The sequence below is a fragment of the Eubalaena glacialis genome, chromosome 14, assembly GCF_028564815.1.
Source record: "Eubalaena glacialis isolate mEubGla1 chromosome 14, mEubGla1.1.hap2.+ XY, whole genome shotgun sequence".
In the NCBI taxonomy this organism is placed as follows: Eukaryota; Metazoa; Chordata; class Mammalia; order Artiodactyla; family Balaenidae; genus Eubalaena; species Eubalaena glacialis.
In genome coordinates, this window is record NC_083729.1 from 85,349,509 (window position 1) to 85,374,747 (window position 25,239).

Below are 25,239 nucleotides of genomic sequence, written 5' to 3' on the forward strand. Positions count from 1 at the left end.
TTGGCCATGCCGGGCCTTAGTTGCGGCAGGCGGGATCTTCATTGCTGCGTGCGGGATCTTTGTTGCGGCATGCGGGATCTAGTTCCCTGACGAGGAATCGAACCCGGGCCCCCTGCATTGGGAGTGCGGAGTCTTAACCACTGGACCACCAGAGAAGTCCCAACCCATTCATGTACAATAAACTATACATTTTTTAAAAAATTATTTATTTATTTATCTATCTTTGGCTGCATTGGGTCTTCGCTGTTGCGCACAGGCTTTCTCTAGTTGCAGCGAGCGGGGGCTACTCTTCGTTGCGGTGTGTGGGCTTCTCATTGCGGTGGCTTCTCTTGTTGCAGAGCACGGGCTCTAGGTGCGAGGGCTTCAGTAGTTGTGGCACGTGGGCTCCGCAGTTGTGGCTCGCGGGCTCTAGAGCGCAGGCTCAGTAGTTGTGGCGCACGGGCTTAGTTGCTCCGCAGCATGTGGGATCTTCCCGGACCAGGGCTCGAACCCGTGTCCCCTGTATTGGCAGGCAGGTTCTTAAGCACTGCGCCACCAGGGAAGCCTTAAACTATACATTTTTAAAGTGTACAACTTGATGAATTCTGACATGTATACAGACATGAAGCTACCACTACAATTACGATATTAAATAAACCCTTTACCTCCCAGAGTTTCCTCATGACCTTTGCAATCCACCTGTCGCCCTCTGCCCTCTCCCATCCCCAGGCAGCCACTGAGCTGCTCTTGGCCACTCTAGATTAGTTTGTAGTGTCTAGAGTTTTATATAAATGGAATCATACAGTATGTACTCTTGTGTCTGGCTGCTTTTATTCAGTGTAATTATCTTGAGATCTACCATGTTGTTTTATGTACTAATAGTTCATTTCTTTTTGATTTTATGGGTATGCCACAATTTTTGATCCATTTACTTGCTGATGGACATTTGGGGTGTTTCCAGTTTTTGGTCACTACAGATGTTTGGTCACAACGCTGTTATGAACACCACGTTGTATAAGTCTTTGGGTTTTCATGTGCTTTCCTTTCTCTTGGGTAAGTACCAAGGAATAGAAGGGTCATATGGCAGGAGACTTTTCTTTAAAGGCAGGTAACCCTATCTCTTAAAAATAAAGAATATATTTAATTAAATGCAAATTTGGGGTGAAGTATGAGAATGAGTAGAAAACCTTTACTTGTTTTATCACAAAAGTCCTCCAGGAGTACACAACGCAGACAACAAAACTAGAAGCTACAGTGGCAGCAAATGTCACACGGCTGGAAGTCACTGGGGGCATGGGGTGGGGATTTTAATTTTAGTAAATATTTGAAGGAGCGATGCCAGTCACGCCCACTGTCTTAGAGACAAGGGACGAGTGAGGAGGGATTTCAAATATGAAAATAATTACTACTAAAACACTGGGTAAGATATGGAGTTGGATTTTTTAAAATAAAAAAATAAGTTGGCTTTTAATCAATGGTTCTATATTACCCTTTCCTTGGATTTTAATTTCCAGGCTGCCATCACCAAAAACTTATTATTATTAGAAATAAATATGAATAGTGGTTTTAAAAATTTATACTGGGCCAGAAGGAGCTGAAGGCAAGAAAAGCAGTGGCCTTGTATAGATGAAAACTCTTCTTAAATTACATGTAGAGGTGCTTAAAACTAACACCAGAGAAACCACAGTCATTTTAAAAATGGTTCCAAAAATTCGATAACTGGACTGATACAACCCCAAATTCAGACTACAAGCTGCAATAAAAGAATCTCTCTCTTTAGTACTATTATTCAGTACCACGTTATTTTAAATAGTCTTGAAAACTATAACAAACTGAGATTTCACGTTAAGCATTAATTTCCACTAAAGTTAAACACATTCAAAATCACCACCATAAACTCACCTGTAAAGGTTCACTGTGAGGATTGTGTATGTTTATTATAGGTGAGAAACTGCTATTCACAGGGACTCTGGCCCCAAGGAATGGCCTCAATCGGTATGGATTTGGAACTCCAATACCAAACACCTGATTCCAAGGAGGAAAAAAGATGCAATTTTAGTTGCTTTTATAATTTTATAACATTTTTATAGTTATAACTGATTGCTCTAGGGAAAACTGGTGAGGTTAACTTATGGAAAAAATCTTAACTCCTTTTAAAAGGAACACACATGTAGTTTCTATACTTGTTTGGCTACCTATTTGATATACATCAAATTCTTGATATACATCAAATTCTTGATATACATCAAGAATATATATATATTCTTTTATATATATATATATATATGCACATATATATACATTTGGAATGATTTCATTTAGAAATGAAAATGATAGTAGTCCTTCACGATGTCATGGGATAGACAAAAGGAGGAAACAGGGAATTAAAAGATTTCCCTGTTCCAACCATCAGAAGATGGATGTAGGGCCCAGACAATCTCTTAAATACCAAGCACAGTCCCAGGTCATTCCTCCATAGGAATGTGGGTTGACCAAACAGGGTGAGCCAGTCATTCAAATGACAAATATTTATTAAGTGCCTATGATGTGCTAGGTACAACCACAGGCACTGCTGAACAATTCAACAGTGAACGAGACAGATAATGTGCCTGCTCTTATGAAACTCACATCCTAGTATTAGGGACAGCCTAGATAACAATAAAAAGGTTTAGAAAAATGGGTAATGTGATACAGAGTAACTGGTTGGAGTGAGGGTGGGAATATTCTTTAAGAGAGGGTGGATGGGGAGATGACGTGAACTGACGTCACCTGATAGATGAGAACAAGCCAACAGTGAAAGCGTATTCCACAAGGGCAAGTACACAGGCAAAGGGCAGGGGGCAGGAAAGGGTGTGGCCTGTTTGAAGACAAAGAATAAGATGAGAACCATGGTCAAATGGGATGAGGTGGGAGAGCTACACGGGAGTCAGATCCTTAGAGCCTTGCTGGCCTTGGTCAGAAGCTTTCACTTTGCTCTGAGAGCAATGGGAAAACATAAGGATTTACGTGAGGAGCTGACTGGATCTGATTTATGCTCAGAGAAGATCACTCTGGCTACAGAGGGAACAATGCACTGCAGGAGGGGCTGTGGAGGAGAGGAAGGGTAGTCAGGAGGCTCCTGTGTCGTCATCCAGGGAGAGGTGGGGACGGCCTGGGAGAGAGCAGTGGGGGTGAAGAGGAGAGAGGTAGACAGACTCGAGGTACATTTAGGAGAAAGACGTGGTGAAAGACTAGATGCGAAGAGGTGAAGACACCTGGCACTGAGGCTCACCTTGAGAACAACCTGATCATGACCCTCAGGTCACCCATGGGCCACAAACACCTAGGTCAGTTGGGGGCCCCACTGTAGGGCACAGGTCTTCATATTCTCATGGTGGTCTTTTCATTTACTCAACAAGTATATGCCAAGTGCTCTGTACAGCATGCCGAAGTTATTCATCTATACTGGCTTCAGAAGTATATACTGCCTATCAAACGACCATTAAAGACTTGTTCACCATAAATAAGCATCGATTCTTGACTAAAATGGAATGTTTACTCTGACACTAATTTCCAAAATACATGAAGTGTCCTGGGTAGTGGAGAAGAAATGTTCAAAAACAAAAGCATATAAACTGTAAAGTTAAGACACTAGCCAAGTAAGGATTTAAACAATTGAGTTCCATGGGCAGTATAGCTCAGTGGTTAAGAGGATGGTCTTTGTAGTTATAAAGACATGGGTTTGAATCCCTGCTCAATAACTTGAGCATAATTATTTAACCTTTCTAAACTTCACCTTCCTCATCTAAAAAAGTGAGAATAACAGTATCTGTAATGCAGGCAGAAGTGCATGTAAAGTGTGTAGCACAGTGTCAAATAAGTAATTATTCTTAGTAATCTTGATATATAAAAATCTTGATTCACAAAACATTCACTTTCTTTAATAACCCAAACAATGATTGCACATAGAAAAGAGTTTATCAAAAATTTTAAACAATATAATTACCAAAGAAAAGCAGGCACATAAGTTTTGATCCTGAAACTATTATCACTTTGTAAGCATGCAAAAAGTAAAAAAAAAAAAAAAAAAAAAAAAATCTAGTCACTGTGAAAATATTTTTAACTGTTCTTTTGCCAACCAATCTTACAGTAACACTTTAGCTGTAGCTTTAAGAGCATTTGTTCACAGTGTGATTTGAACAGGGATATTCACAAACACAGCTGTAAGTATAAAAATGCTCAGTATTATATAACAACCTAAATGGGAAAAGAATTTGAAAGAGAATAGATACACGTATATGTATAACTAAGCCACTTTGCTGTACACCTGAAACTATTACAACACTGTTAATCAACTATACTTTAATATAAAATCAAAAGTTTTTAAAAAATTCTCTGAATCTAAACTCCTACATTTTCCCTTATCCCCTGAATTTTTGAAGCGTTCCCAAAAGGTTGTCATATGACAGGTTGAAGATGATAACTGTATTTTATAAATAAAGTTTTCATTCTGATTCTTACCTGGTAAGTGAATACCCCATGATTAGATGTATTAATAAATAAAGTATTTTCTACATTTCCTACTACTCTTGCAAGAAAAACTACATCAAATGATGTATTTCCTCCTGGAAGAATTTTCTGAAAAAGAAAAGCAATAAATAAAGTTAAATTAGTAACCAAAAAATCAGATCATGGTGACTACAATTAGATAGCTAAAGTTCTCGGGACTTCCCTGGTGGTCCAGTGGTTAAGAATCCTCCTGCCAATGCAGGGGACGCGGGTTCAATCCCTGGTCAGGGAACTAAGATCCCACATGCTGCGGGGCAACTAAGCCCGCGCACCGCAACTACTGGGCCTGTGTGCTCTAGAGCCTGCGTGCCACAACTAGAGAGAAGCCCACGTGCTGCAACAAAGAGCCTGTGTGCCTCAACGAAAGATCCCGCATGCTGCAACTAAGACCCGACGCAGCCAAAAAAAAAAAAAAAAAAGATAGCTAAAGTCCTCTAAAACATCTTAGAATCACTTGCATAAACTAGCCTTTTCCTCCTAAAGGTTTAAGTTTTAAATTAGCCAAACTATTTTGCAATGGGAAAAAAACGATGTCTTCATATTGGATGTCACATATCTTTGTCAATCATGAGTCTAAAACCCTGTACAACAGATGGTTCCCTTGGATTCTGTTCATTCAACAATAACTAGGCTGGAATGAAGTACCTAATTACAGGCTCTTCCAACATCAGACGATCAAGGAGGAGCTGAGCTGAAGCCGAGCTTCTCATACAGATGTTCTACTCTGCTACTGAGCAGCCACTTGTACTATTCGAATAAACAAATAAGTCCAGCCTCAACCCCTTGACCTCTGTCGTACATTCACACAAGGAACAAAATGTGCCAGCAACTTACATTAAAAAAGAAGGGAGCGGTGATAATACAGGCAGGAACTCCTTCCTGTTACCTTGTGCAGAGACTGAGAATGTCACGGTGGTTAGCAAATTAAAATTTTATTACAACAAAACAATAGGGTTGCTTCATGAAGTTTGAGAGACTGTAAATGCAGTTCTGCCTGCAATGAAGCCTTAAAATGCATTTTAATATGTAAAGTCATTAACTTCTCTCATTCTGCCTCTGTGGCTAGAACTCTAAAATGCTCCCCAAATTATAGCTTAAAATATATGGCACTGAGATGTCTGTCTTCACCTTTGGATGTAGAAAGCTGGGAATTTCTCCTGCATTATCAAAAACAGAAAGAATAATCTGCAAAATCGTAACTTTTCTTGAACGCATCACAGTTTGTGTATCAACTAGCCCCAAATTTAAGGAAAGACAAGCACCTTCGAGAAGAGATGGAATGTGAGTACCAGCTCACCCACGACAGAGAATGGGAAGAAGATGAGGCTAACGTACAAGATGGTAAAATGAATTCGGCTAAAATTTTTACACACTGCTAAATGCCGAGTGTGGGCTACAGAACTCTGGTGCATAGAATCCCTAGAAGCTATAAATGCTAGATGGAGGTCACACTTGAGCCAAAAAATCAGTAACAGGATACTGGTAAACAACACACTTCTAAATAACCCACTGGTCAAATAAGTAGTCACAAAGGAAATTATAAAATATTCTGAATCAATTGGAAATGAAAACACAACATATCAAAATTTAAAGCAATACTCTTTTTTTTTTTAAAAATAGATCTTTATTGGAGTATAATTGCTTCACAATACTGTGTTAGTTTCTGTTGTACAACAAAGTGAATCAGCCATATGCATACACATATCCCCATATCTCCTCTGTCTTGAGCCTCCCTCCCACCCTCCCTATCCCACCTCTCTAGGTCATCGCAAAGCATGGAGCTGATCTCCCTGTGCTATGCTGCTGTAAAGCAATACTTGGAAGGAAAATTACAGTATTACATGCTTATCTTGAAAAGAAATGTCTCAAATCAATAATCTATGTTTCCACCTTGAGAAACCAGAAAAAGAGTAAATTAAACCCAAAATAAGGAAAAGGAAGAATATTAGACAAGAGCTTAAAATAATGAAATAGAAAATGGAAAAACAGCGAAAAATCAGTAAAACCAAAACGGTCCATAAAACTGATAAAACCCTACACAGAATGACCAAGAGTAAAAAGGAGGAAGATGAAAATATAAGAAACTGAAATGTGGACATCATAATACAACCTTTACACATACAAAAGGATGATAAAGGAATATTACAAACAACTCTACGCCCATAAATTTAATAACTAGAAGAAATAGACACATTCTTTGAAAAACAATCTGCTACAGCTCATTTGAAACAAAATTGCCAGAACAGTCTTATAACCATTAAAAAAAATTTAATTTGTAGTTAAAAAACCTTCCCACAAGGAAAAGCCCAAGCCCAGATGGTTTCACTGGTAGAATGGTAGAGTTCTATACCAACCATTAAATAACATCTATCTACATAAACTTTCAGCATACAGAAGAGAACACTTCCCACTTCATTTTATGAGTCTAGTATTACCTTTATACCAAGACCAGACAATGATTTGACAAGAAAACTACAAGCCAACATCCCTCATGAATGTAGACATGCAATCATTTACAAAGTATTGGCAAACTGAATCCAGCCAACATATAAAAAAGATAACACATCATGATCAAGTGGTTTTTATCATGACAATGAAGTTCTAGCTCAACATTCAAAAATCAAACCAATGTAATTGATATTATCAACATACTAAAGAAGAAAAATCCTTTCAGTAGGTGCATAAAATAATTTGACAAAATTCAGCATCCATTCATGATTAAAAATCTCAGTAAACTAGGTCAATAGAAGAGAACTTCCTCAACCATATAAAGAGCATCTACAAAAGACCCAGAGATACCAGATTTAATGATGAATGACTGAATGCTACCCTCCCCCTGCCCCCAGTGTGGAACAAGGCAAGGATGTCCTCTCTCATGACGGCTATTCAACATTGTATTGGAAGTACTTGCCAGTATGAGACAAGAAAAATAAATAGAAAGCACATACATTAGAAAGGAAGAAAGGTCTGTTTTTATTCACAGACAACATGGCTGCCTATATAAAAAAAATCCCAAAAATAACCTTCAAAAATGCCCATAAGAGATAATGAGTTTAATGAAGTTGCAGAAATCAAGGTCAATATATAATAATCAATTGTATTTCCCTATCTTAGCAATAAACACTGGAATTCTAATTTTTAAAAAAGTATCATTTACAATAACACGCACACACAAAAATATAAATCTAATAATGTGCAAGTTCTGTGACCGGAAAATGACAAAGCATTGCTTAAATAAAAGAAGACTTAAAAAAATGGAGAGATGTACTGTATTCATGGATCAGAAGATAATACTGTTCAGATGTTAATTCTCCCCCAATTTATTTATGTGTCCAGCGTAACTGCAATAAAAGTTTCAGCCTAAGGAGAAACTAAATGCAACTAAATACAATGTGAAATAAGATCCTAGAACAGAAAAACTACATTGATAGAAAACTGTGAAAATTTATGTAAGTTTTTAGTTAACAGTACTTTACCAATGTTAATCTCCTGGTTTTGATAATTATACTATGATTATACAATATAAGAAGTTAGCATTAGGAGAAACCAGGTGAGGAATACAAGATTATCTGTACTTAGTTATTTATATGTTTAAGATTAATTCAAAAAAATGTTAAAAAAATCTTAGCAAGGGGTTTTAAAAAAGAAATTGACAAGCTGATTCTAAAATTCAGATGGCAAGAAAAGGGAATAAGAAGAGCAAAACCATTTTAAAAAAGGAAAACGAAACTGAAGGGTTCACACTGCAATTCCAGGAACTACTAAACAGCTACTGTAATCAAGGCAGTGTGGTACTGGTGAAAGGGTTGACATACTATAGATATCTATTAGATACATATTAGAACGTAATGGGAAGTCCAAAAAAACAGACCCACATATTCAATGTCAATTGACTTTGACAAAATGCAGCGGTATTTCAATGAGAAAGGATAGTCTTTTTAACCAACAGTACAGTAACGACTGTATATCCATATGCAAAACAAAACAAAACAAAATAACTCTTGATCTATATCTCATGCCATAAACAAACATTAACTCAAAAAGGATCACAGACCTAAATGTAAAATCTGAAACTATTAAACTTCTGGAATAGAAATTGGAGAAAATCTTTGTGACTTCAGTTTAGGCAAATAGTTCTTAGCTACAAGTCTAAAAGCATAACCCATAAAAGAAAAATTTGATAAGCTGGACTTCGTGGAAATTAAAAACTTCTGTTCTTTGAAAGATTTTATAAAGAGGATGAAAAGACGTGCTACAGACTAGAAGAAAAGATCTGCAAATCACATATGTGATAAGGAACCTTGTTGTACTCCTTGGAATTATTTAGTGAAGTTTGAAAGGAAATAAGTTGATTTGCAGCATTACATTTAGTAGTTATGTGCTTCTTTGAGAATGCCAGATGTGGCTGTCTTCAGTCTATTACATGGACAAACATACATTAGTACAAAGATTTCTTTGAAAACAGATTTCAGTATTTGTTGAAAGCTGTTAAAAGCATCATATCCTGGGAGAAAAAAGAGCCTGGATATGAGAGTACAGGTTCTCTTTGATAGTTCCCAATATCCAATCAACTCTTTATAACTTAAAGACTGGAATACTTTAAGAAGATGCTGAGACACACAGAACAAATCTTTTCTTTTCTTTTCTTTAATAACAGGGAAAATCTACTTCCAAATGACAATTAACAATGTAACAAAAGAGTGATGAAACAGAACAATAAACTCAGGCTCAGGAATGTAATCTTCCCGTAAGAATTCATCAGATTTGCTACAATTCATCCTTTTGTTCCCTCTGGTACAACAAACTTCCTAAATAAAATAAATTTAGTTTGATTAAAAAAAAAAGAAAACGGTAGGAAAAAGTAATGAAGACGAGGACACAAGGCGTGCTAACTTTAGTTTTAAATTATCTGCAGCGAAGTCTCACATATTTGTACCATAGATCAGAGTCCCTGGCCTTTTGCTCCCCTGGTGATCTCACCCGGGTTCATGGATTCACATCTTTACTTCTATTTTGAGTCTAGTCCTTTCCCTCATACGCCAGACTTCAATTGCCTACTTGGCACCCCCAGCTGGACGTCTAGGAGACATGCCAAATCTAACACGTCCAAAACTGAACTACTGACCACACTCCCGAAACCTACTCCACCCTCAGCCTTTTCCATCTCAGCTGATGGCAACTCCGTCCTCCTAGCTGCTCAGGACAGAAACTCTGGAGTCCATCTTGACTATTCTTTCTCTCAATCCCACCTCAGAAAATCCTATTCCTATCTTGAAAATATATCCCAAATGCAGCTTTCTTCACTTCTTCACTCTGCTCAGAGTAATCCTGCCCTGAAGTCCTGCAACAGCCAAGGTAACTAGTGTCCCCGATTCTCCCCTTACCCTTCTTCAGTCTATTTCTGATAAACAGTGATCCTTATAAAACATAAGCTATCATTCATTCCTCTGCTCAAAATCTGTGATGGCCTCCCATTTCAATCAGCATAAGAGCCCAAATCCTTATCACAGCTTCTAAGACCCTTCACAGTCTGTCCTTTCCCACCCCCCTTTACTTCTCCTCTCACCCTTGCTCACTCTGGTCTAGCTACACTGTCCCCTTTGCACACCAGTCATGTTTCCACATTGGAGACCTTACTGCCTGAACCCTCTGTCTGGAATGTTCTTCTTCCATATATTCCATTTCCCTCCCTACAGTCTTCTCCCTTACCTCCGTCAAGTCTGTTCAAATGTCACCCTCTGAATGAAGCCTACTCTGACCATCCTATTTAAAACTGGAGGAGTGACGTCAGCATCATGGTGGTGTAAGACATTCCTCCTTTTTGCCCTCCTTTTAAAACAACGGGTTAGATATCCATCTACAAACAGAAGTGCCTCTGTGGGACTTGTGGAATCCAGCTCCATACGCCTGAGGATCTGGGAGCTGTCTTGCCCACCTGTGCATCTGGAAACAGGCGGACAGACTTCTGTACAGGCTGCGGGACAAATGAACCTGCCCCAACCCCTCTCACTGCAGCTCGGAAAAAACCTGGAGAGTGCTGACCTGGGCAGATACTGATGGACAAGAGATAATTTGCAGAAGTCTACCTTTCCCAAGGAGATATTCCAGCATGCCACTGGAAGGGAAAAAAAAAAAAAAAAGAGTTTGGTTGCAGTGGAGATAGTAAGAGGAATTTTCCCAGGGCCAACTCCCCCACCCATGCTAAGGCAACACTGCATGGGATGGTGACCTCTCCTGGGCAGGGATGAGGGGGTGGGGGGAGGAGAGCAGTGAGTGAGTGCCCAACTCCTCTGGCTGTGCAGGATGTGGCTGGGAATCCTGTTTCTCTCCACTAGCACCCAGAGTACTGAAGTGGGACTTCCATAACTGGGGGAGGTAGGAGATCAGGAAAGAGGCAGATAAAAATATCAAAGGGCATTAAAGGTAGGCAGTTCCTGCTGACTGTGCTCAGGACTTCAGCAGGAAGTTCATCCAGGAGTCTCTGGAGTATCTCACTGGAGGATCTCCCCACTAGGTCTGCAGGCCCCCCCAATGCCCCAAGAGCTAAATCCACACCTCCCCCAACTCTGCAGACGGCTCCTTGTGTGCACTCCCAAGTGAACAAGAGCAAGTCCGGTACACGGACTGCTATCAGAAAAACATACCAGGACGCGTGGGCAAGGGAGAAAGCACGAACTTGAGCTATAGCACCACCACCTTCTGAAAAACCCTAGACATATAACAGCACCAATGAACAGTACACCCCATTTGAAGTCAACTAGTAAAGATTTAAGGAGGTGACTGCTACTTCAAATGTAAAAGCAGCGACACGAAATTGTAAGAAATGTGAAAAATCAAAGAAACATGTCATCACCAAAAGAACAGTAATTCAACAACTGAGCTCAAAGTTACAGAATTTTGTGGTCTAGGTGATAAAAGAGTCAAAATAGCTGTTTTGAAGAAACTCAACAAGCTACGAGAAAACTCAGAAAGATAATCCAACAAAATCTCAAAAACATACATGATCAGGCTTCCATGGTGGCACAGTGGTTAAGAATCCGCCTGCCAATGCAGGGGACATGGGTTCAAGCCCTGGTCTGGGAAGATCCCACATGCCGTGGAGCAGCTAAGCCTGTGCACCACAACTACTGAGTCTGTGCTCTAGAGCCCATGAGCCACAACTACTGAGCCCACGTGCCACAACTACTGAAGCCTGCGCGCCTAGGGCCCATGCTCCGCAATGAGAGAAGCCACCGCAATGTGAAGCCTGCGCATGGCAACGAAGAGTAGCCCCTGCTCGCCGCAACTAGAGGAAGCCTGCATGCAGCAACAAAGACCCAACGCAGCCAAAAACAAATAAATAAAATACGTAAATTAAAAAAAATACATGATCAAAATGAGATATTTACCAAAGAGAAAGAAATCACAAAAAAGAACCAAACAGAAATTCTGGAGCTAAAGATTTCAATGAATGAAATGAAAAATGCAACGGAGAGCATCTGCAGTAGGTTAGATAAAATGGAAAATAGAATAAGTGAGCTAGAGGGCAGGAATTTTGAAATAACACAGCACAGAACAAAGAAAAAAAGAATGAAAAAGAGTGAAGAAAGCCTATGTGATCTATGGAGTTCCATCAAAAAATATTAGAATAATCAGAGCTCCAGAAGGAGAAGAGAGGGGGAAGGGGACAGAAAACTTATTTAAAGAAATAATAGCTGAGCACTTCCCAAACCTGGGGAGAGACTTGGACATCCAAGTTCACGAAGCTAACAGATTACCCTATTATTTAAATGCAGAAAGCCTTTCTCCAAGACGTATTATAATGAACATATCAAAACTCAAAGATAAAGAGAGAATCCTAAAAGCAGTCAGAGAAAAAAAGATTGTAACCTACAAAGAAAACACATTAGGCAATCAGCAATTTCTCAGCAGAGACCCTACTGGCAAGGAGACAGTGGAATGACAAATCAAAGTGTTGAAAAAAAACTGCCAGCCAAAAATACTCTATTCAGCAAAGTTATACTTCAGATATGAAGGAGAAATACTTTCCTAGACAAACAAAAACTGAGGGATTTCATCACCCTTACACCTGCCTTGCAAGAAATGCTGAAAAGAGTTCTTCAAGCTGAAATCAAAAGATGCTAATCAGCAACATGAAAACATACAAAAGTATACAACACTCTAGTAAAGGTAAATGTACAATCAGACACAGAAAACTTAATTCTGTAATAGGATGCTGTGTTAACCACTTAACTACAGTGTAAGGTTTAAGAAGAAGATTATTAAAAATAATTACAGTGACTATAATTTGTTAATGATTACACAATATAAAAAAAGGTAAATAATGACACCAAAACACATTAAAGGGAGGGAGTAAAAGGGTAAAACTTTTGCATGACATCAAAATTAAGTTGTTATCAATGTAAAATGGACCGTTTTATCTAAAGATATTTTACGTAAGCCTCATGGTACCAAAAAGCAAAAACCTAGAGTAGATTCACAGAAGGTAAAGAAAGGGGAAACAGAATATAACACCGTGGAAAATCACCAATTTACAAAGGCAGGCAGAAACAGAGGGGAAAGGAAACAATGGAAATATAAAACAAACAGAAAGCCATTAATGAGATGGCACTGGGAAGTCCTTACATATCAATAATTACTCTAATGTAAATGGATTGAATTCACCAATCAAAGGCATAGAGAGGCTGGATGGATAAAAAAAACAAGACCCAAATATATGTTGCCTCCAAGACTCACTTCAGATTTAAGGAAACACATGGGCTCAAAGTGAAGGGATACAAAAAGAAATTCAGGACTTCCCTGCTGGCACAGTGGTTAAGAATCCGCCTGCCAATGCAGGGGACATGGGTTCGAGCCCTGGTCCAGGAAGATCCCACATGCCGCGGAGCAACTAAGCCCGTGTGCCACAACTACTGAGCCTGAGCTCTAGAGCTCGCGAGCCACAACTACTGAGCCCGTGTGCCACAACTATTGAAGCCCACGTGCCTAGAGCCCATGCTCCGCAACGAGAGAAGCCACCGCAATGAGGAGCCCGTGCACGGCAACAAAGAGCAGCCCCCGCTCGCCAAAACTAGAGAAAGCCCGCGCACAGCAATGAAGACCCAACACAGCCAAATAAATAAATAAATAAATAAGAAAAAAAAAAGAAATTCAATGCAAGTGGAAACCAAAGGAAAATGGGTTAGCTATACTTATATTAGACAAAATAGACTTTAAGTAAAAAATGGTAACAAGAGACAAAAAGGTCATTATATAATAATAAAGGGGTCAATGCATCAAGAAGATGTAATAATTAAAAATATATATGCACTAACATTGGAGAACCTAAATATATTAACAAATATCAACAGGTTTGAAGGGAGAAATAGACAAGAATACAATAATAGCAGGGGACTTTGATATCCCACTTTCAGCAATGGATAGATCATCCAGACAGAACATCAACAAGGAAACACTGGACTTGAACCATATATTAGACCAAATGGACCTAACAGACATTTATAGGTCATTCCATTCTATAGCAGCAAATACATATTCTTCTCAAGTGCACATAGAGAAGAATAAGTTTGAAATCATATCAAGTATTTTTTTCAGACCACAGTGGTATTAAACTAGAAATCAACAAGAAGAAAGCTGGAAAATCTACAATTATGTGGCAATTAAACAACATTCTCTTGAACAACCAATGGGTCAAAGAAGAAATCAAAAGAGAAATAAAAAATAACATTGAACAAATGAAAATGGAAACAAAACATACCAAAATCTATGGAATGATGCAAAAGCAATTCTGAGAAGGATAAACTTAGTTTATAGTAATAAATGCATATTTTAAGAAAGCAGAAGGATCTCAAATAAAACATTCTAACTTCACACCTCAAAGAACTAGAAAAAGAACAAATTAAGCCAAAGTTTGCAGGACAGAAATAACGAAGGTCAAAATGGAAATAAAATGTAACAGAGGCCAGAAAAACAATAGAAAAAAAAATCAACAAAACTAAGAGCCGGTTTTTCAAAAAGATAAACAAAATTGACAGATCAAGAGCCACACTAACCAAGAAAAAAGAAGACTCAAATAAATAAAATCAGAAATGAAAGAGAAGACATACTACAGAAATACACAGGATCATAAGATACCAGTATGAGCAATTCTATGCCAACAAGCTGGATAACCTAGAAGAAATGGATTAATTCCTAGAAACACACAACATACCAAGACTGAATCAGGAAGAAATAGAAAATCTTGATAGATCAATAATGAGTAAGGAAATTGAATCAGTAAACAAAAACCTCCCAAAACAGAAAACTCCAGGACCAGATGGCTTCACTTGTGAATTCTATCAAATACATAAGGAAGAATTAATGTCAATCTTTCTCAAACTCTTCCAAAAAGTAAGAGAAGGGAACACTTCCAAACTCATTTTATGAGGTCAGCATTACCTTGATACCAAAGCCAGACAAGGACACTACAAGAAAACTATAAACAATATCCCTGATGAAAACAGATGCAAAAGTTCTCAAAAACTATTAGCAAAGTGAATTCAGCAACACAATAAAAAAGGATTTGACAAAATACAGCATCTTTTCATGATAAAAACCTTCAACTGATTGGGTATAGATGGAGCACACCTCAACATAATAAAGACCATATACAAACACACAAAGCTAACATCACACTCAATGATAAAAATTTGAAAGCTTTCCTTTAAAATCAGAAACAAGACAAGGGTGCCCACTCTCACCACTCTTATTCAACACAGTACTGGAAGGTCTAAGTTAAAGCAATTAAGGCAAGACAAAGAAATAAAAGGCATCAGAAGTGGAAAGGAAAAGTTATCATTATTTGCAGGTGATATGATCTTATATATAGAAAATCCTGAAGACTTAACCAAAAAACTGTTGGAACTAATCAAAAAATTCTGTAAAGTTATAGGATATAAAATCAACACACAGAAACCAGTTGTGTTGCTATACACTAACAATGAAACATCTGAAAAAAAAAAAAAAAAACGATTCTACTCACAATAGCATCAAAAACAATAAAATACTTAGTAATAAATTTATCCAAGGAGGCAAAAGATCCTGTATAATGAAAACTGTTAAGACCCTGATAAAAGAAATTGAAAAAGACAAATGGAAAGATATCCTTTATTCATGGCTCAGAAGAATTATATTTTTAAAATATCCATACTAAGCAAACTCATCTACAGATTCAATGCAATCTTATCAAAATCCCAATGGCATTTTTAACAGAGATAAAACAAACCTAAAATGTGTATAGAAACACAAAACAATCATAAGAACAACAAAACTGGAGGCAGCAAACTTCCTGCTTTCGAACCATACTATAAAGCTACAGAAATTAAAATGGTATGGTTCTGGCATAAAAATAAAACATGTAGACCAGTGGAACAAATAGACAGCCTAGAAATAAACCTCTGCATATATGGTTATCTAATATTTGACATGGGAGCCAAGAACACTCAATAAGGAAAGGCTGTCCTGCTATATCATTGCTACTGCTATATCACATTTGTTCAATTCCCATTAACATGTATGGATATCAGAAATAGAACAAAATTGTCCAGGTCTCTACATATAATTAAAAAATAATTATTAATATTCATTAATGACTTTCAACCTATGAGAAGAGATTGTTTACTATATTAAGCATACTGAAATAAATGGGTAAAAACATTTTCATTTTAGCCATAGATTGAAACAAAGTTTATCCTAATTAATCTTCAGTGTACCTGAAAAGGTAATCAAACAAAAGGCTCTACAGAATCAAGGAAAAAATACTTTTTGTTTGCTCACCAATGTCTATAAGGCACCCAGTTCCACAATTCTATGGTAATTAAAATTTGACTATTATAGAGTATTAAAAAAATCTGTATTTTTTGTCACAAGCCATACATTACATATTTTATGGCCAATATGCAGTATAGCCATGAAGATGAATAGGCCTAAACTGCAGTCTTAATATTATGTAATTTTAATTATAATTCATTAGACAATTATAGTTAGTCAACAGATAATTATAAACCACAATTATCAGGAGTTATATATAGAAAAACAAATTGTCACACAACCACATTCCTTTTATTACCCTTGTTCTTGATTTTCAGGTGATCTTAAAATCAAAACCTTAGTAAGGGGTATTATTTGTATGTGTGTATGTGTTAAAATACAGTTATGTAACACTTGGCCTTTTAAATAATAACTATTTTATTTTGTATTTCCTACTGGTTAGTTAACGTAGAGATGATACTGGTTAATAATCAAAAACTTAAGTGACTTACAGAAAATGTTTTACTCTCAAAGAAATATGATCTGACCAGGAATTCTAAAGATGACAAGGCAATTAGCGTTAGGATAAACATACAGAAAGGTTTTGCTCTCTTGGACATGAGAAACTCTTTTCATTTTTCCCCAAAGGCTCTTATGATAGGCATAAAATTAAGTGGAGGGGAAATAAGGTTATTTCTTCTCCCAAGAGTTAATTCCATCTCTCCTCTCCACTTCTTGAGCTTCTGGAGTCAGTATCTTACTGTAGGGAATAAAAATGAAAAGCAAGAAGAAGAATAAGAAAAAAAAAAAAAAAAACTTAAGGTAGCATAGATTTTGGCTATCTCTTTTAAAGCTAAATCTAGAGTACCTAAATGTAGATTTTGATAGGTATAGATTATTTTACTGTTTAATTCTATCTCCTGATAGTGGAAAACACAGACTGGCTTTTAAGTTGTTCTTCGACTATATACACATTGAGATTATCTTTTTTTTTTTTTTTAACACCTTTATTGGAGTATAATTGCTTTACAATGGTGTGTTAGTTTCTGCTTTATAACAAACTGCATCAGCTATACATGTACATATACCCCATATCTCCTCCCTCTTGCGTCTCCCTCCCACCCTCCCTATCCCACCCCTCTAGGTGGTCACAAAGCACCGAGCTGATCTCCCTGTGCTATGCGGCTGCTTCCCACTAGCTATCTATTTTACATTTGGTAGTATATATAAGTCCATGCCTCTCTCTCACTTCGTCCCAGCTTACCCTTCCCCCTTCCCGTGTCCTCAAGTCCATTCTCTACGTCTGCGTCTTTATTCCTGTCCTGCCCCTAGGTTCTTCAGAACCATTTTTATTTTAGATTCCATATATAAGTGTTAGCATATGGTATTTGTTTTTCTCTTTCTGACTTACTTCACTCTGTATGACAGACTCTAGGTCCATCCACCTCACTACAAATAACTCAATTTCGTTTCTTTTTATGTCTCAGTAATATTCCATTGTATATATGTGCCACATCTTCTTTATCCATTCATCTGTCAATGGACACTTAGGTTGCTTCCATGTCCTGGCTATTGTAAATAGAGCTGCAATGAACATTGTGGTACATGATTCTTTTTGAATTATTGTTTTCTCAGGGTATAGGCCCAGTAGTGGGATTGCTGGGTTGTATGGTAGTTCTATTTTTAGTTTTTTGAGGAACCTCCATACTGTTCTCCATAGTGGCTGTATCAATTTACATTCCCACCAACAGTGCAAGAGGCTTCCCTTTTCTCCACACCCTCTTCAGCATTTATTGTTCGTAGATTTTTTGATGATGGCCATTCTGACTGGTGTGAGGTGATACCTCACTGTAGTTTTGATTTGCATTTCTCTAATGATCAGTGATGTTGAGCATCCTTTCATGTGTTTATTGGCAATCTATATATCTTCTTTGGAGAAATGTCTATTTAGGTCTTCTGCCCATTTTTGGATTGGGCTGTTTGTTTTATTGATATTGAGCTGCATGAGCTGCTTGTATATTCTGGAGATTAATCCTTTGTCAGTTGCTTCGTTTCCAAATATTTTCTCCCATTCTGAGGGTTGTCTTTTCATCTTGTTTATGGTTTCCTTTGCTGTGCAAAAGCTTTTAAGCTTCATTAGGTCCCATTTGTTTATTTTTGTTTTTATTTCCATTTTTCTAGGAGGGGGTCAAAAAGGATCTTGCTGTGATTTATGTCATAGAGTGTTCTGCCTATGTTTTCCTCTAAGAGTTTTATGGTGTCTGGCCTTACATTTAGGTCTTTAATCCATTTTGAGTTTATTTTAGTGTATGGTGTTAGGGAGTGTTCTAATTTTACATGTAGCTGTCCAGTTTTCCCAGCACCACTTATTGAAGAGACTGTCTTTTCTCCATTGTATACTCTTGCCTCCTTTATCAAAGATAAGGTGACCATACGTGCGTGGGTTTATCTCTGGGCTTTCTTTTTTTTTTTTTTTAATTAATTATTTATTTATTTATTTTTGGCTGTGTTGGGTCTTTGTTTCTGTGCAAGGGCTTTCTCTAGTTGCGGCAAGCGGGGGCCACTCTTCATCGCGGTGCGCGGGCCTCTCACTATCGTGGCCTCTCTTATTACGGAGCACAGGCTCCAGACACGCAGGCTCAGCAGCTATGGCTCACGGGCCCAGTTGCTCCACAGCATGTGGGGTCTTCCCAGACCAGGGCTCGAACCCGTGTCCCCTGCATTGGCAGGCAGACTCTCAACCACTGTACCACCAGGGAAGCCTATCTCTGGGCTTTCTATCCTGTTCCATTGATCTATATTTCTGCTTTTGTGCCAGTACCATACTGTCTTGATTACTGTAGCTTTGTAGTATAGTCTGAAGCCAGGCAGCCTGATTCCTCCAGCTCCGTTTTTCTTTCTCAAGATTGCTTTGGCTATTCGGGGTCTTTTGTGTTTCCATACAAATTGTGAATTTTTTTGTTCTAGTTCTGTGAAAAATGCCATTGGTAGCTTGACAGGGATTGCACTGAATCTGCAGATTGCTTTGGGTAGTAGAGTCATTTTCATAATGTTGATTCTTCCAATCCAAGAACATGGTGTATCTCTCCATCTGTTTGTATCATCTTTGATTTCTTTCATCAGTGTCTTATACTTTTCTGCATACAGGTCTTTTGCCTCCTTAGGTAGGTTTATTCCTAGGTATTTTATTCTTTTTGTTGCCATGGTAAATGGGAGTGTTTCCTTCATTTCTCTTTCAGATTTTTCATCATTAGTGTATAGGAATGCCAGAAATTTCTGTGCATTAATTTTGTATCCTGCTACTTTATAAATTCACTGATTAGCTCTAGTAGTTTTCTGGTAGCATCTTTAGGATTCTCTATGTACACTATCATGTCATCTGCAAACAGTGACAGTTTTACTTCTTCTTTCCCAATTTGGATTCCTTTTATTTCTTTTTCTTCTCTGACTGCTGTGGCTAAAACTTCCAACACTATGTTGAATAATAGTGGTAAGAGTGGGCAACCTTGTCTTGTTCCTGATCTTAGTGGAAATGGTTTCAGTTTTTCACCATTGAGAACGATGTTGGCTGTGGGTTTGTCATATATGGCCTTTATTATGTTGAGGAAAGTTCCCTCTATGCCTACTTTCTGGAGGGTTTTCATCATAAATGGGTGTTGAATTTTGTCGAAAGCTTTTTCTGCATCTATTGAGATGATCATATATTTTTTCTCTTTCAATTTGTTAATATGGTTTATCACATTGATTGATTTGCATATATTGAAGAATCCCTGCATACCTGGGGTAAACCCCACTTGATCATGGTGTATAATCCTTTTAACGTGTTGTTGGATTCTGTTTACCTGTATTTTGTTGTGGATTTTTTCATCTATGTTCATCAGTGATACTGGCCTGTAGTTTAATTTTTTCTGTGACATCTTTGCCTGGTTTTGGTATCAGGGTGATGGTGGCCTCACAGAATGAGTCTGGGAGTGTTCCTCCCTCTGCTATATTTTGGAAGAGCTTGAGAAGAATAGGTGTTAGCTCTTCTCTAAATGTTTGATAGAATTCACCTGTGAAGCCATCTGGTCCTTGGCTTTTGTTTGTTGGAAGATTTTTAATCACAGTTTCAATTTCAGTGCTTGTGATTGGTCTGTCTGTATTTTCTATTTCTTCCTGGTTCAGTCTCGGAAGGTTGTGCATTTCTAAGAATTTGTCCATTTCTTCCAGGTTGTCCATTTTATTGGCATATAGTTGCTTGTAGTAATCTCTCATGATCCTTTGTATTTCTGCAGTGTCAGTTGTTACTTCTCCTTTTTCATTTCTAATTCTATTGATTTGAGTCTTCTCCCTTTTTTTCTTGATGAGTCTGGCTAATGGTTTATCAATTTTGTTTACCTTCTCAAAGAACCATCTTTTAGTTTTATTGATCTTTGCTATTGTTTCCTTCATTTCTTTTTCATTTATTTCTGATCTGATCTTTATGATTTCTTTCCTTCTGCTAACTTCGGGGTGTTTTTGTTCTTCTTTCTCTAATTGCTTTAGGTGTAAGGTTAGGTTGTTTATTTGAGATGTTCCTTGTTTCTTGAGGTAGGATTGTATTGCTCTAAACTTCCCTTGTAGGATTGCTTTTGCAGCATCCCATAGGTTTTGGGCCTTTGTGTTTTCATTGTCATTTGTTTCTAGGTATTTTTTGATTTCCTCTTTGATTTCTTCAGTGATCTCTTGGTTATTTAGTAACGTATTGTTTAGCCTCCATGTGTTTGTATTTTTTACAGATTTTTTCCTGTAGTTGATATCTAGTCTCATAGCATTGTGGTCAGAAAAGATACTTGATACGATTTCAATTTTCTTAAATTTACTGAGGCTTGATTTGTGACCTAAGATATGATCTATACTGGAGAATGTTCCATGAGCACTTGAGAAGAAAGTGTATTCTGTTGTTTTTGGATGGAATGTCCTATAAATATCAATTAAGTCCATCCTGTTTAATGTATCATTTAAAGCTTGTGTTTCCTTATTTATTTTCATTTTGGATGGTCTTTCCATTGGTGAAAGTGGGGTGTTAAAGTCCCCTACTATGATTGTGTTACTGTCGATTTCCCCTTTTATGGCTGTTAACATTTGCCTTATGTATTGAGGTGCTCCTATGTTGGGTGCATAAACATTTACAACTGTTATATCTTCTTCTTAGATTGATCCCTTGATCGAGATTATCTTTTGAAGAATTTTTCAGAAAGACTTCCCTTTGCATAAGATTCATTTGTAGAAATAAGTCCCTGGGAAAGCCTAGGTCAGAAATGTCAAATTGGTGGCCTTTAACTAGCTTTCTTTGGTCCACACTATCTGTCTTTCTAAAGTCAAATTCATTTTTAATTTGTAAAATCAGTAGATATTATCTTATAAAAATTCCTATTTCCGACTCTTCTTGGAAAATCAGAAGAACTGTGCATGAGCTTACATTCCCACGTGGCCACCACTGGCTGGAGCCGAGTGGGGGCTGGTGCCTTTGGATGGGACATGTGCTCTTCCAGGTCACCCCTCATTCCACTTGGTCTGCATCGTCTACCTGGCTAGCCCCTGTAAGAATCTATTTGTAACTCTGCTATTTATTTGGTCTGCTTTGTATTATGATAGGAACATGAAAAAAGTAAAAACCCTGGCCTCTACCAAGGGTGAAGCTTGATGTTTAGAAACAGCAAAACATTGCTTGAATTAGCAAAGTAAGTTAACAAGGTAAAAATAAAATCTGTAGTGTAGTTGTGAACTACTTTTAAACTGTTTCCATTGCACTTCACTATTTTGCCTTTTAACCCAACATGTCTCTACACTTTGGCAATGCCTGAAAGCTGGATGACTCCACTTATACCTAAGTGCGTCTCCATACACAGATTGTAACGTATATGACCCACCCTGTAGCTTAAAAAGATACAAATCCCTGGGGAGGCCAACAGCACACCTAGACCCTCACCTTGGCTCTTGTCCCTAACTGCATGACCACAGGCAAAGCCCTCTGGGGTTCAGCTCTTCATTCATATAATGAGGCTACTGGACTAGGTCTCTCTTAGCACTGGGATTTGATTGTTTCAGACCATCAGCACATTTATAAAAATTGTGGAAATATCTTTTAGGTAAAACAAATAATAACTCAAGGGAAACTTGTTTTAGAAAATATTTTAGAAAAGGGATGCTTTCCAAGAGTACAACAAGAAAATTAAAACTTTATCATCAAAATATGCTGATATTATAAACAAGGAATATCCATTCCTTGTTTACAAAATAGTTTTAAATTTTAAAAAAGCCAAAATTATATGCCATTATTTACCCTAGAAGTTGCTACTTCATGACAACGTACGATGAAGCCAGGACTTTAGAAAGGAGAAATGTAAAAATCGAAATAATTGATATAAACTTATATGCTAAAAATTAGTTATTTAGTCATATCTCTTCAAAGCAGTCAGTGAAAACCCTCGGAAGAGGAAATCAGGCTCCATTCATTTACTTCCCTCTGACATTTGCTATTTAGCTAATTATTTTGGAAGCCTATATATTAAAGCTTAATGCCTTCTCTCAAATCCAAAATTTATTAAGATCTTTTTTTTTTGCCAGATAAAAGTTTTTTTTTATAGTAACAAGTTTGCATACTATCTACAAAAATGATTATAAGTAAAATTTTAGAGGACACCTGTGTAGGAAGAACCCTAAACAGGCCCTCAAATTTCCTGCCCTAATTTCTGTGACTGTGAATATGAAGGATACCACACTTGTGATCTGCACTACTTGATAAAAGGGATTTTGCAGATGTAATGAGATTATTAGTCAGCTGACTGTGAGTTAATCAAAAAGGAGACTACCCAGGTGATGCTGACCCAATGACATGATTAAAGCAGAGTTTTCTCCACTGGTGGTAGGAGAGGAGGTCAGATTTCTGAAGCATGAGGGAGATGTGACGCACCAGTGCTGGCTTGAAGATGGTGACAAGGAGTGTGGGTACCTCAGGGAACTGAGAGAGGTCTCTGGCCAACAGCCAGCAATGAAACGGGGACCTCAGTTCTACAACCACAAGGAACTGAATTCTGCCGACAACTTGAATGAGTCTGGGAGTGGATTTCCCCTGAGTCTCCAGTCAAGGACTCAGCCCAGCTCACATCTTAGTTACAGCCTTAAGATACTCAGAGCAAAGGACCCACTGGACTTGTGACTTACAGAACCATGTGCTAATAAGTGGGTGTTTGTGGTGACTTATTACACAGCAATAGAAAACTAACACAACGCTGAGGAATTACCTATTATTAGGAAGGACAAGAAAACCAACTGAATATATGAATGCTACATTTTTCAAAGTGCTTAAGTTTCAAAGTTGATTTGTTAGGCTGTTTCATGTTGAGAAAAACAATGTGTGTTGAAGAGTAGAAGTGATAATTCTCAGGAAATGGGGCAAACTAAAGTCCAGAATAAATGTGAAACATTCAAACCAGATTTTAATTATAGCAAAGTAAAATTATACACTAAAAAACCTAGACATTTCAATTTCAAACTCAAGAGAAATCAAATACAGCAGAGATGCTTACCCTATTCTGAAAAAATGATGCATGAAAATGTGATGTTGTAGCAGATATTGATACTAAAGTAATAGTTTCTTCAGAACTAGGATTATGTAAGTAAACTTTTTCCATTTTTGGCATTCCAACTGGTCTGTAAAAACAAAAAGAAAACTGTTACAAATACTTCAAAGACAATTTCTAGTTTTAGAGGTAACCTCTAGTTGTTAAAAAATTAAACATCAAAATTATTTAGACAAATACATACCCAAACATATGAAATTATATATTAAATTAGTTTATATCTAAAATTACACATAAAATGCATGCATTAGCTATTCAGCAAATAAAACTATTGAGTGCCAACAGTATGTCACACACTGAGCCAGGTACTGGGATGTAAGGAGGCAAGTCTCCAACCGGATAAAGCTTACATCTAGTGAGGAAGCAGGCAGGGAATAAAACGGTCAGATCCCTTTATTACTTTCTGTAATACCACCTACCGCCTGCTTCTCTACTAATTCTGAATCTTATCCTCCTCTCCCCAAATTCCACTGACAGATGCTCTTCAATTTAGAAGAAGTTTAGTGGCAACGTTCTGTGAGCAGACCTGCCTTATGAGTTAGGGGCTGTTGTTATACTCATTTCATAGATGAGGACACCGAGGCACAGAAAGCTTAATTAACTTGCCTAAAGTCATACTTGGAACCTCACTCTGAATCCAGGCCATCTGGCTCTAGTTCCTGCTCTAACCCTCTCAAAGGAACTGTATAAAGCACACACTCGAGGTCTGATATCCACAGATTCATTTTAATGTTCCCCAAGGCATCCACATTATAGTTTGCCTTAAAAGTGAAACCTCCTCAGTATGTAGTCCATTAAGTACTTACGTTGCTAATCGTATTTGCACAGGCTTCCTAGCTTGACAGCTTAAGAGAATTCTGCATATAAATTACATTTTTTCAGAGTTCTCTCTAGTTATTTAATTGGCGCCTGTCTTATTTCCTCAACGAGATTATCAGTACCTTAAGGACGAAGTTTACGTTGTATGCGCACTGTGTATTCCTCGTATGGTCTAGCACAGAACCAGGCACCTGGTGACAGCGTGCACAGGGCAGCTTGCCCGCCCCTGCCCCCGCCCATGACCTCAGTGGTGACAATCTAGTGAGGAAGCAGGCAGGGAACAAAATGGTCAGATCCCTTTCTTTCTTTCTGTAATACCACCCGCTGTTACGAAGTGGTTATCAGCCCCCCTAATCTGGAATCAATCAGCCTACACATGTGATTTCCTATGTTTCCACCTGAGTCAGGCTGGTTCCATGTGCATGACCCCCACGCCTTTACCAATGTCTTTGCTCTGTGTTTTCTTCCCTATCCTCTATGTGAATCCAAACCCTCATGTTCT

The 25,239-nt window shown here is 37.8% G+C and overlaps 1 protein-coding gene across 1 annotated transcript in view; it reads right to left on the reverse strand.

Annotated features, from left to right (window-relative positions):
• The window catches only part of TMEM131 (transmembrane protein 131), a 190,675-nt gene that overhangs the window by 73,733 nt on the left and 91,703 nt on the right, over window positions 1-25,239 (reverse strand). Inside the window, exons 5-7 of the mRNA XM_061210791.1 lie at window positions 23,865-23,988; window positions 4,480-4,596; window positions 1,882-2,004 (exon numbers count right to left, since the gene is read on the reverse strand). Of these exons, the coding sequence (XP_061066774.1) occupies window positions 1,882-2,004; window positions 4,480-4,596; window positions 23,865-23,988 (364 nt within the window). The remainder of the gene's footprint in view (window positions 1-1,881; window positions 2,005-4,479; window positions 4,597-23,864; window positions 23,989-25,239) is intronic.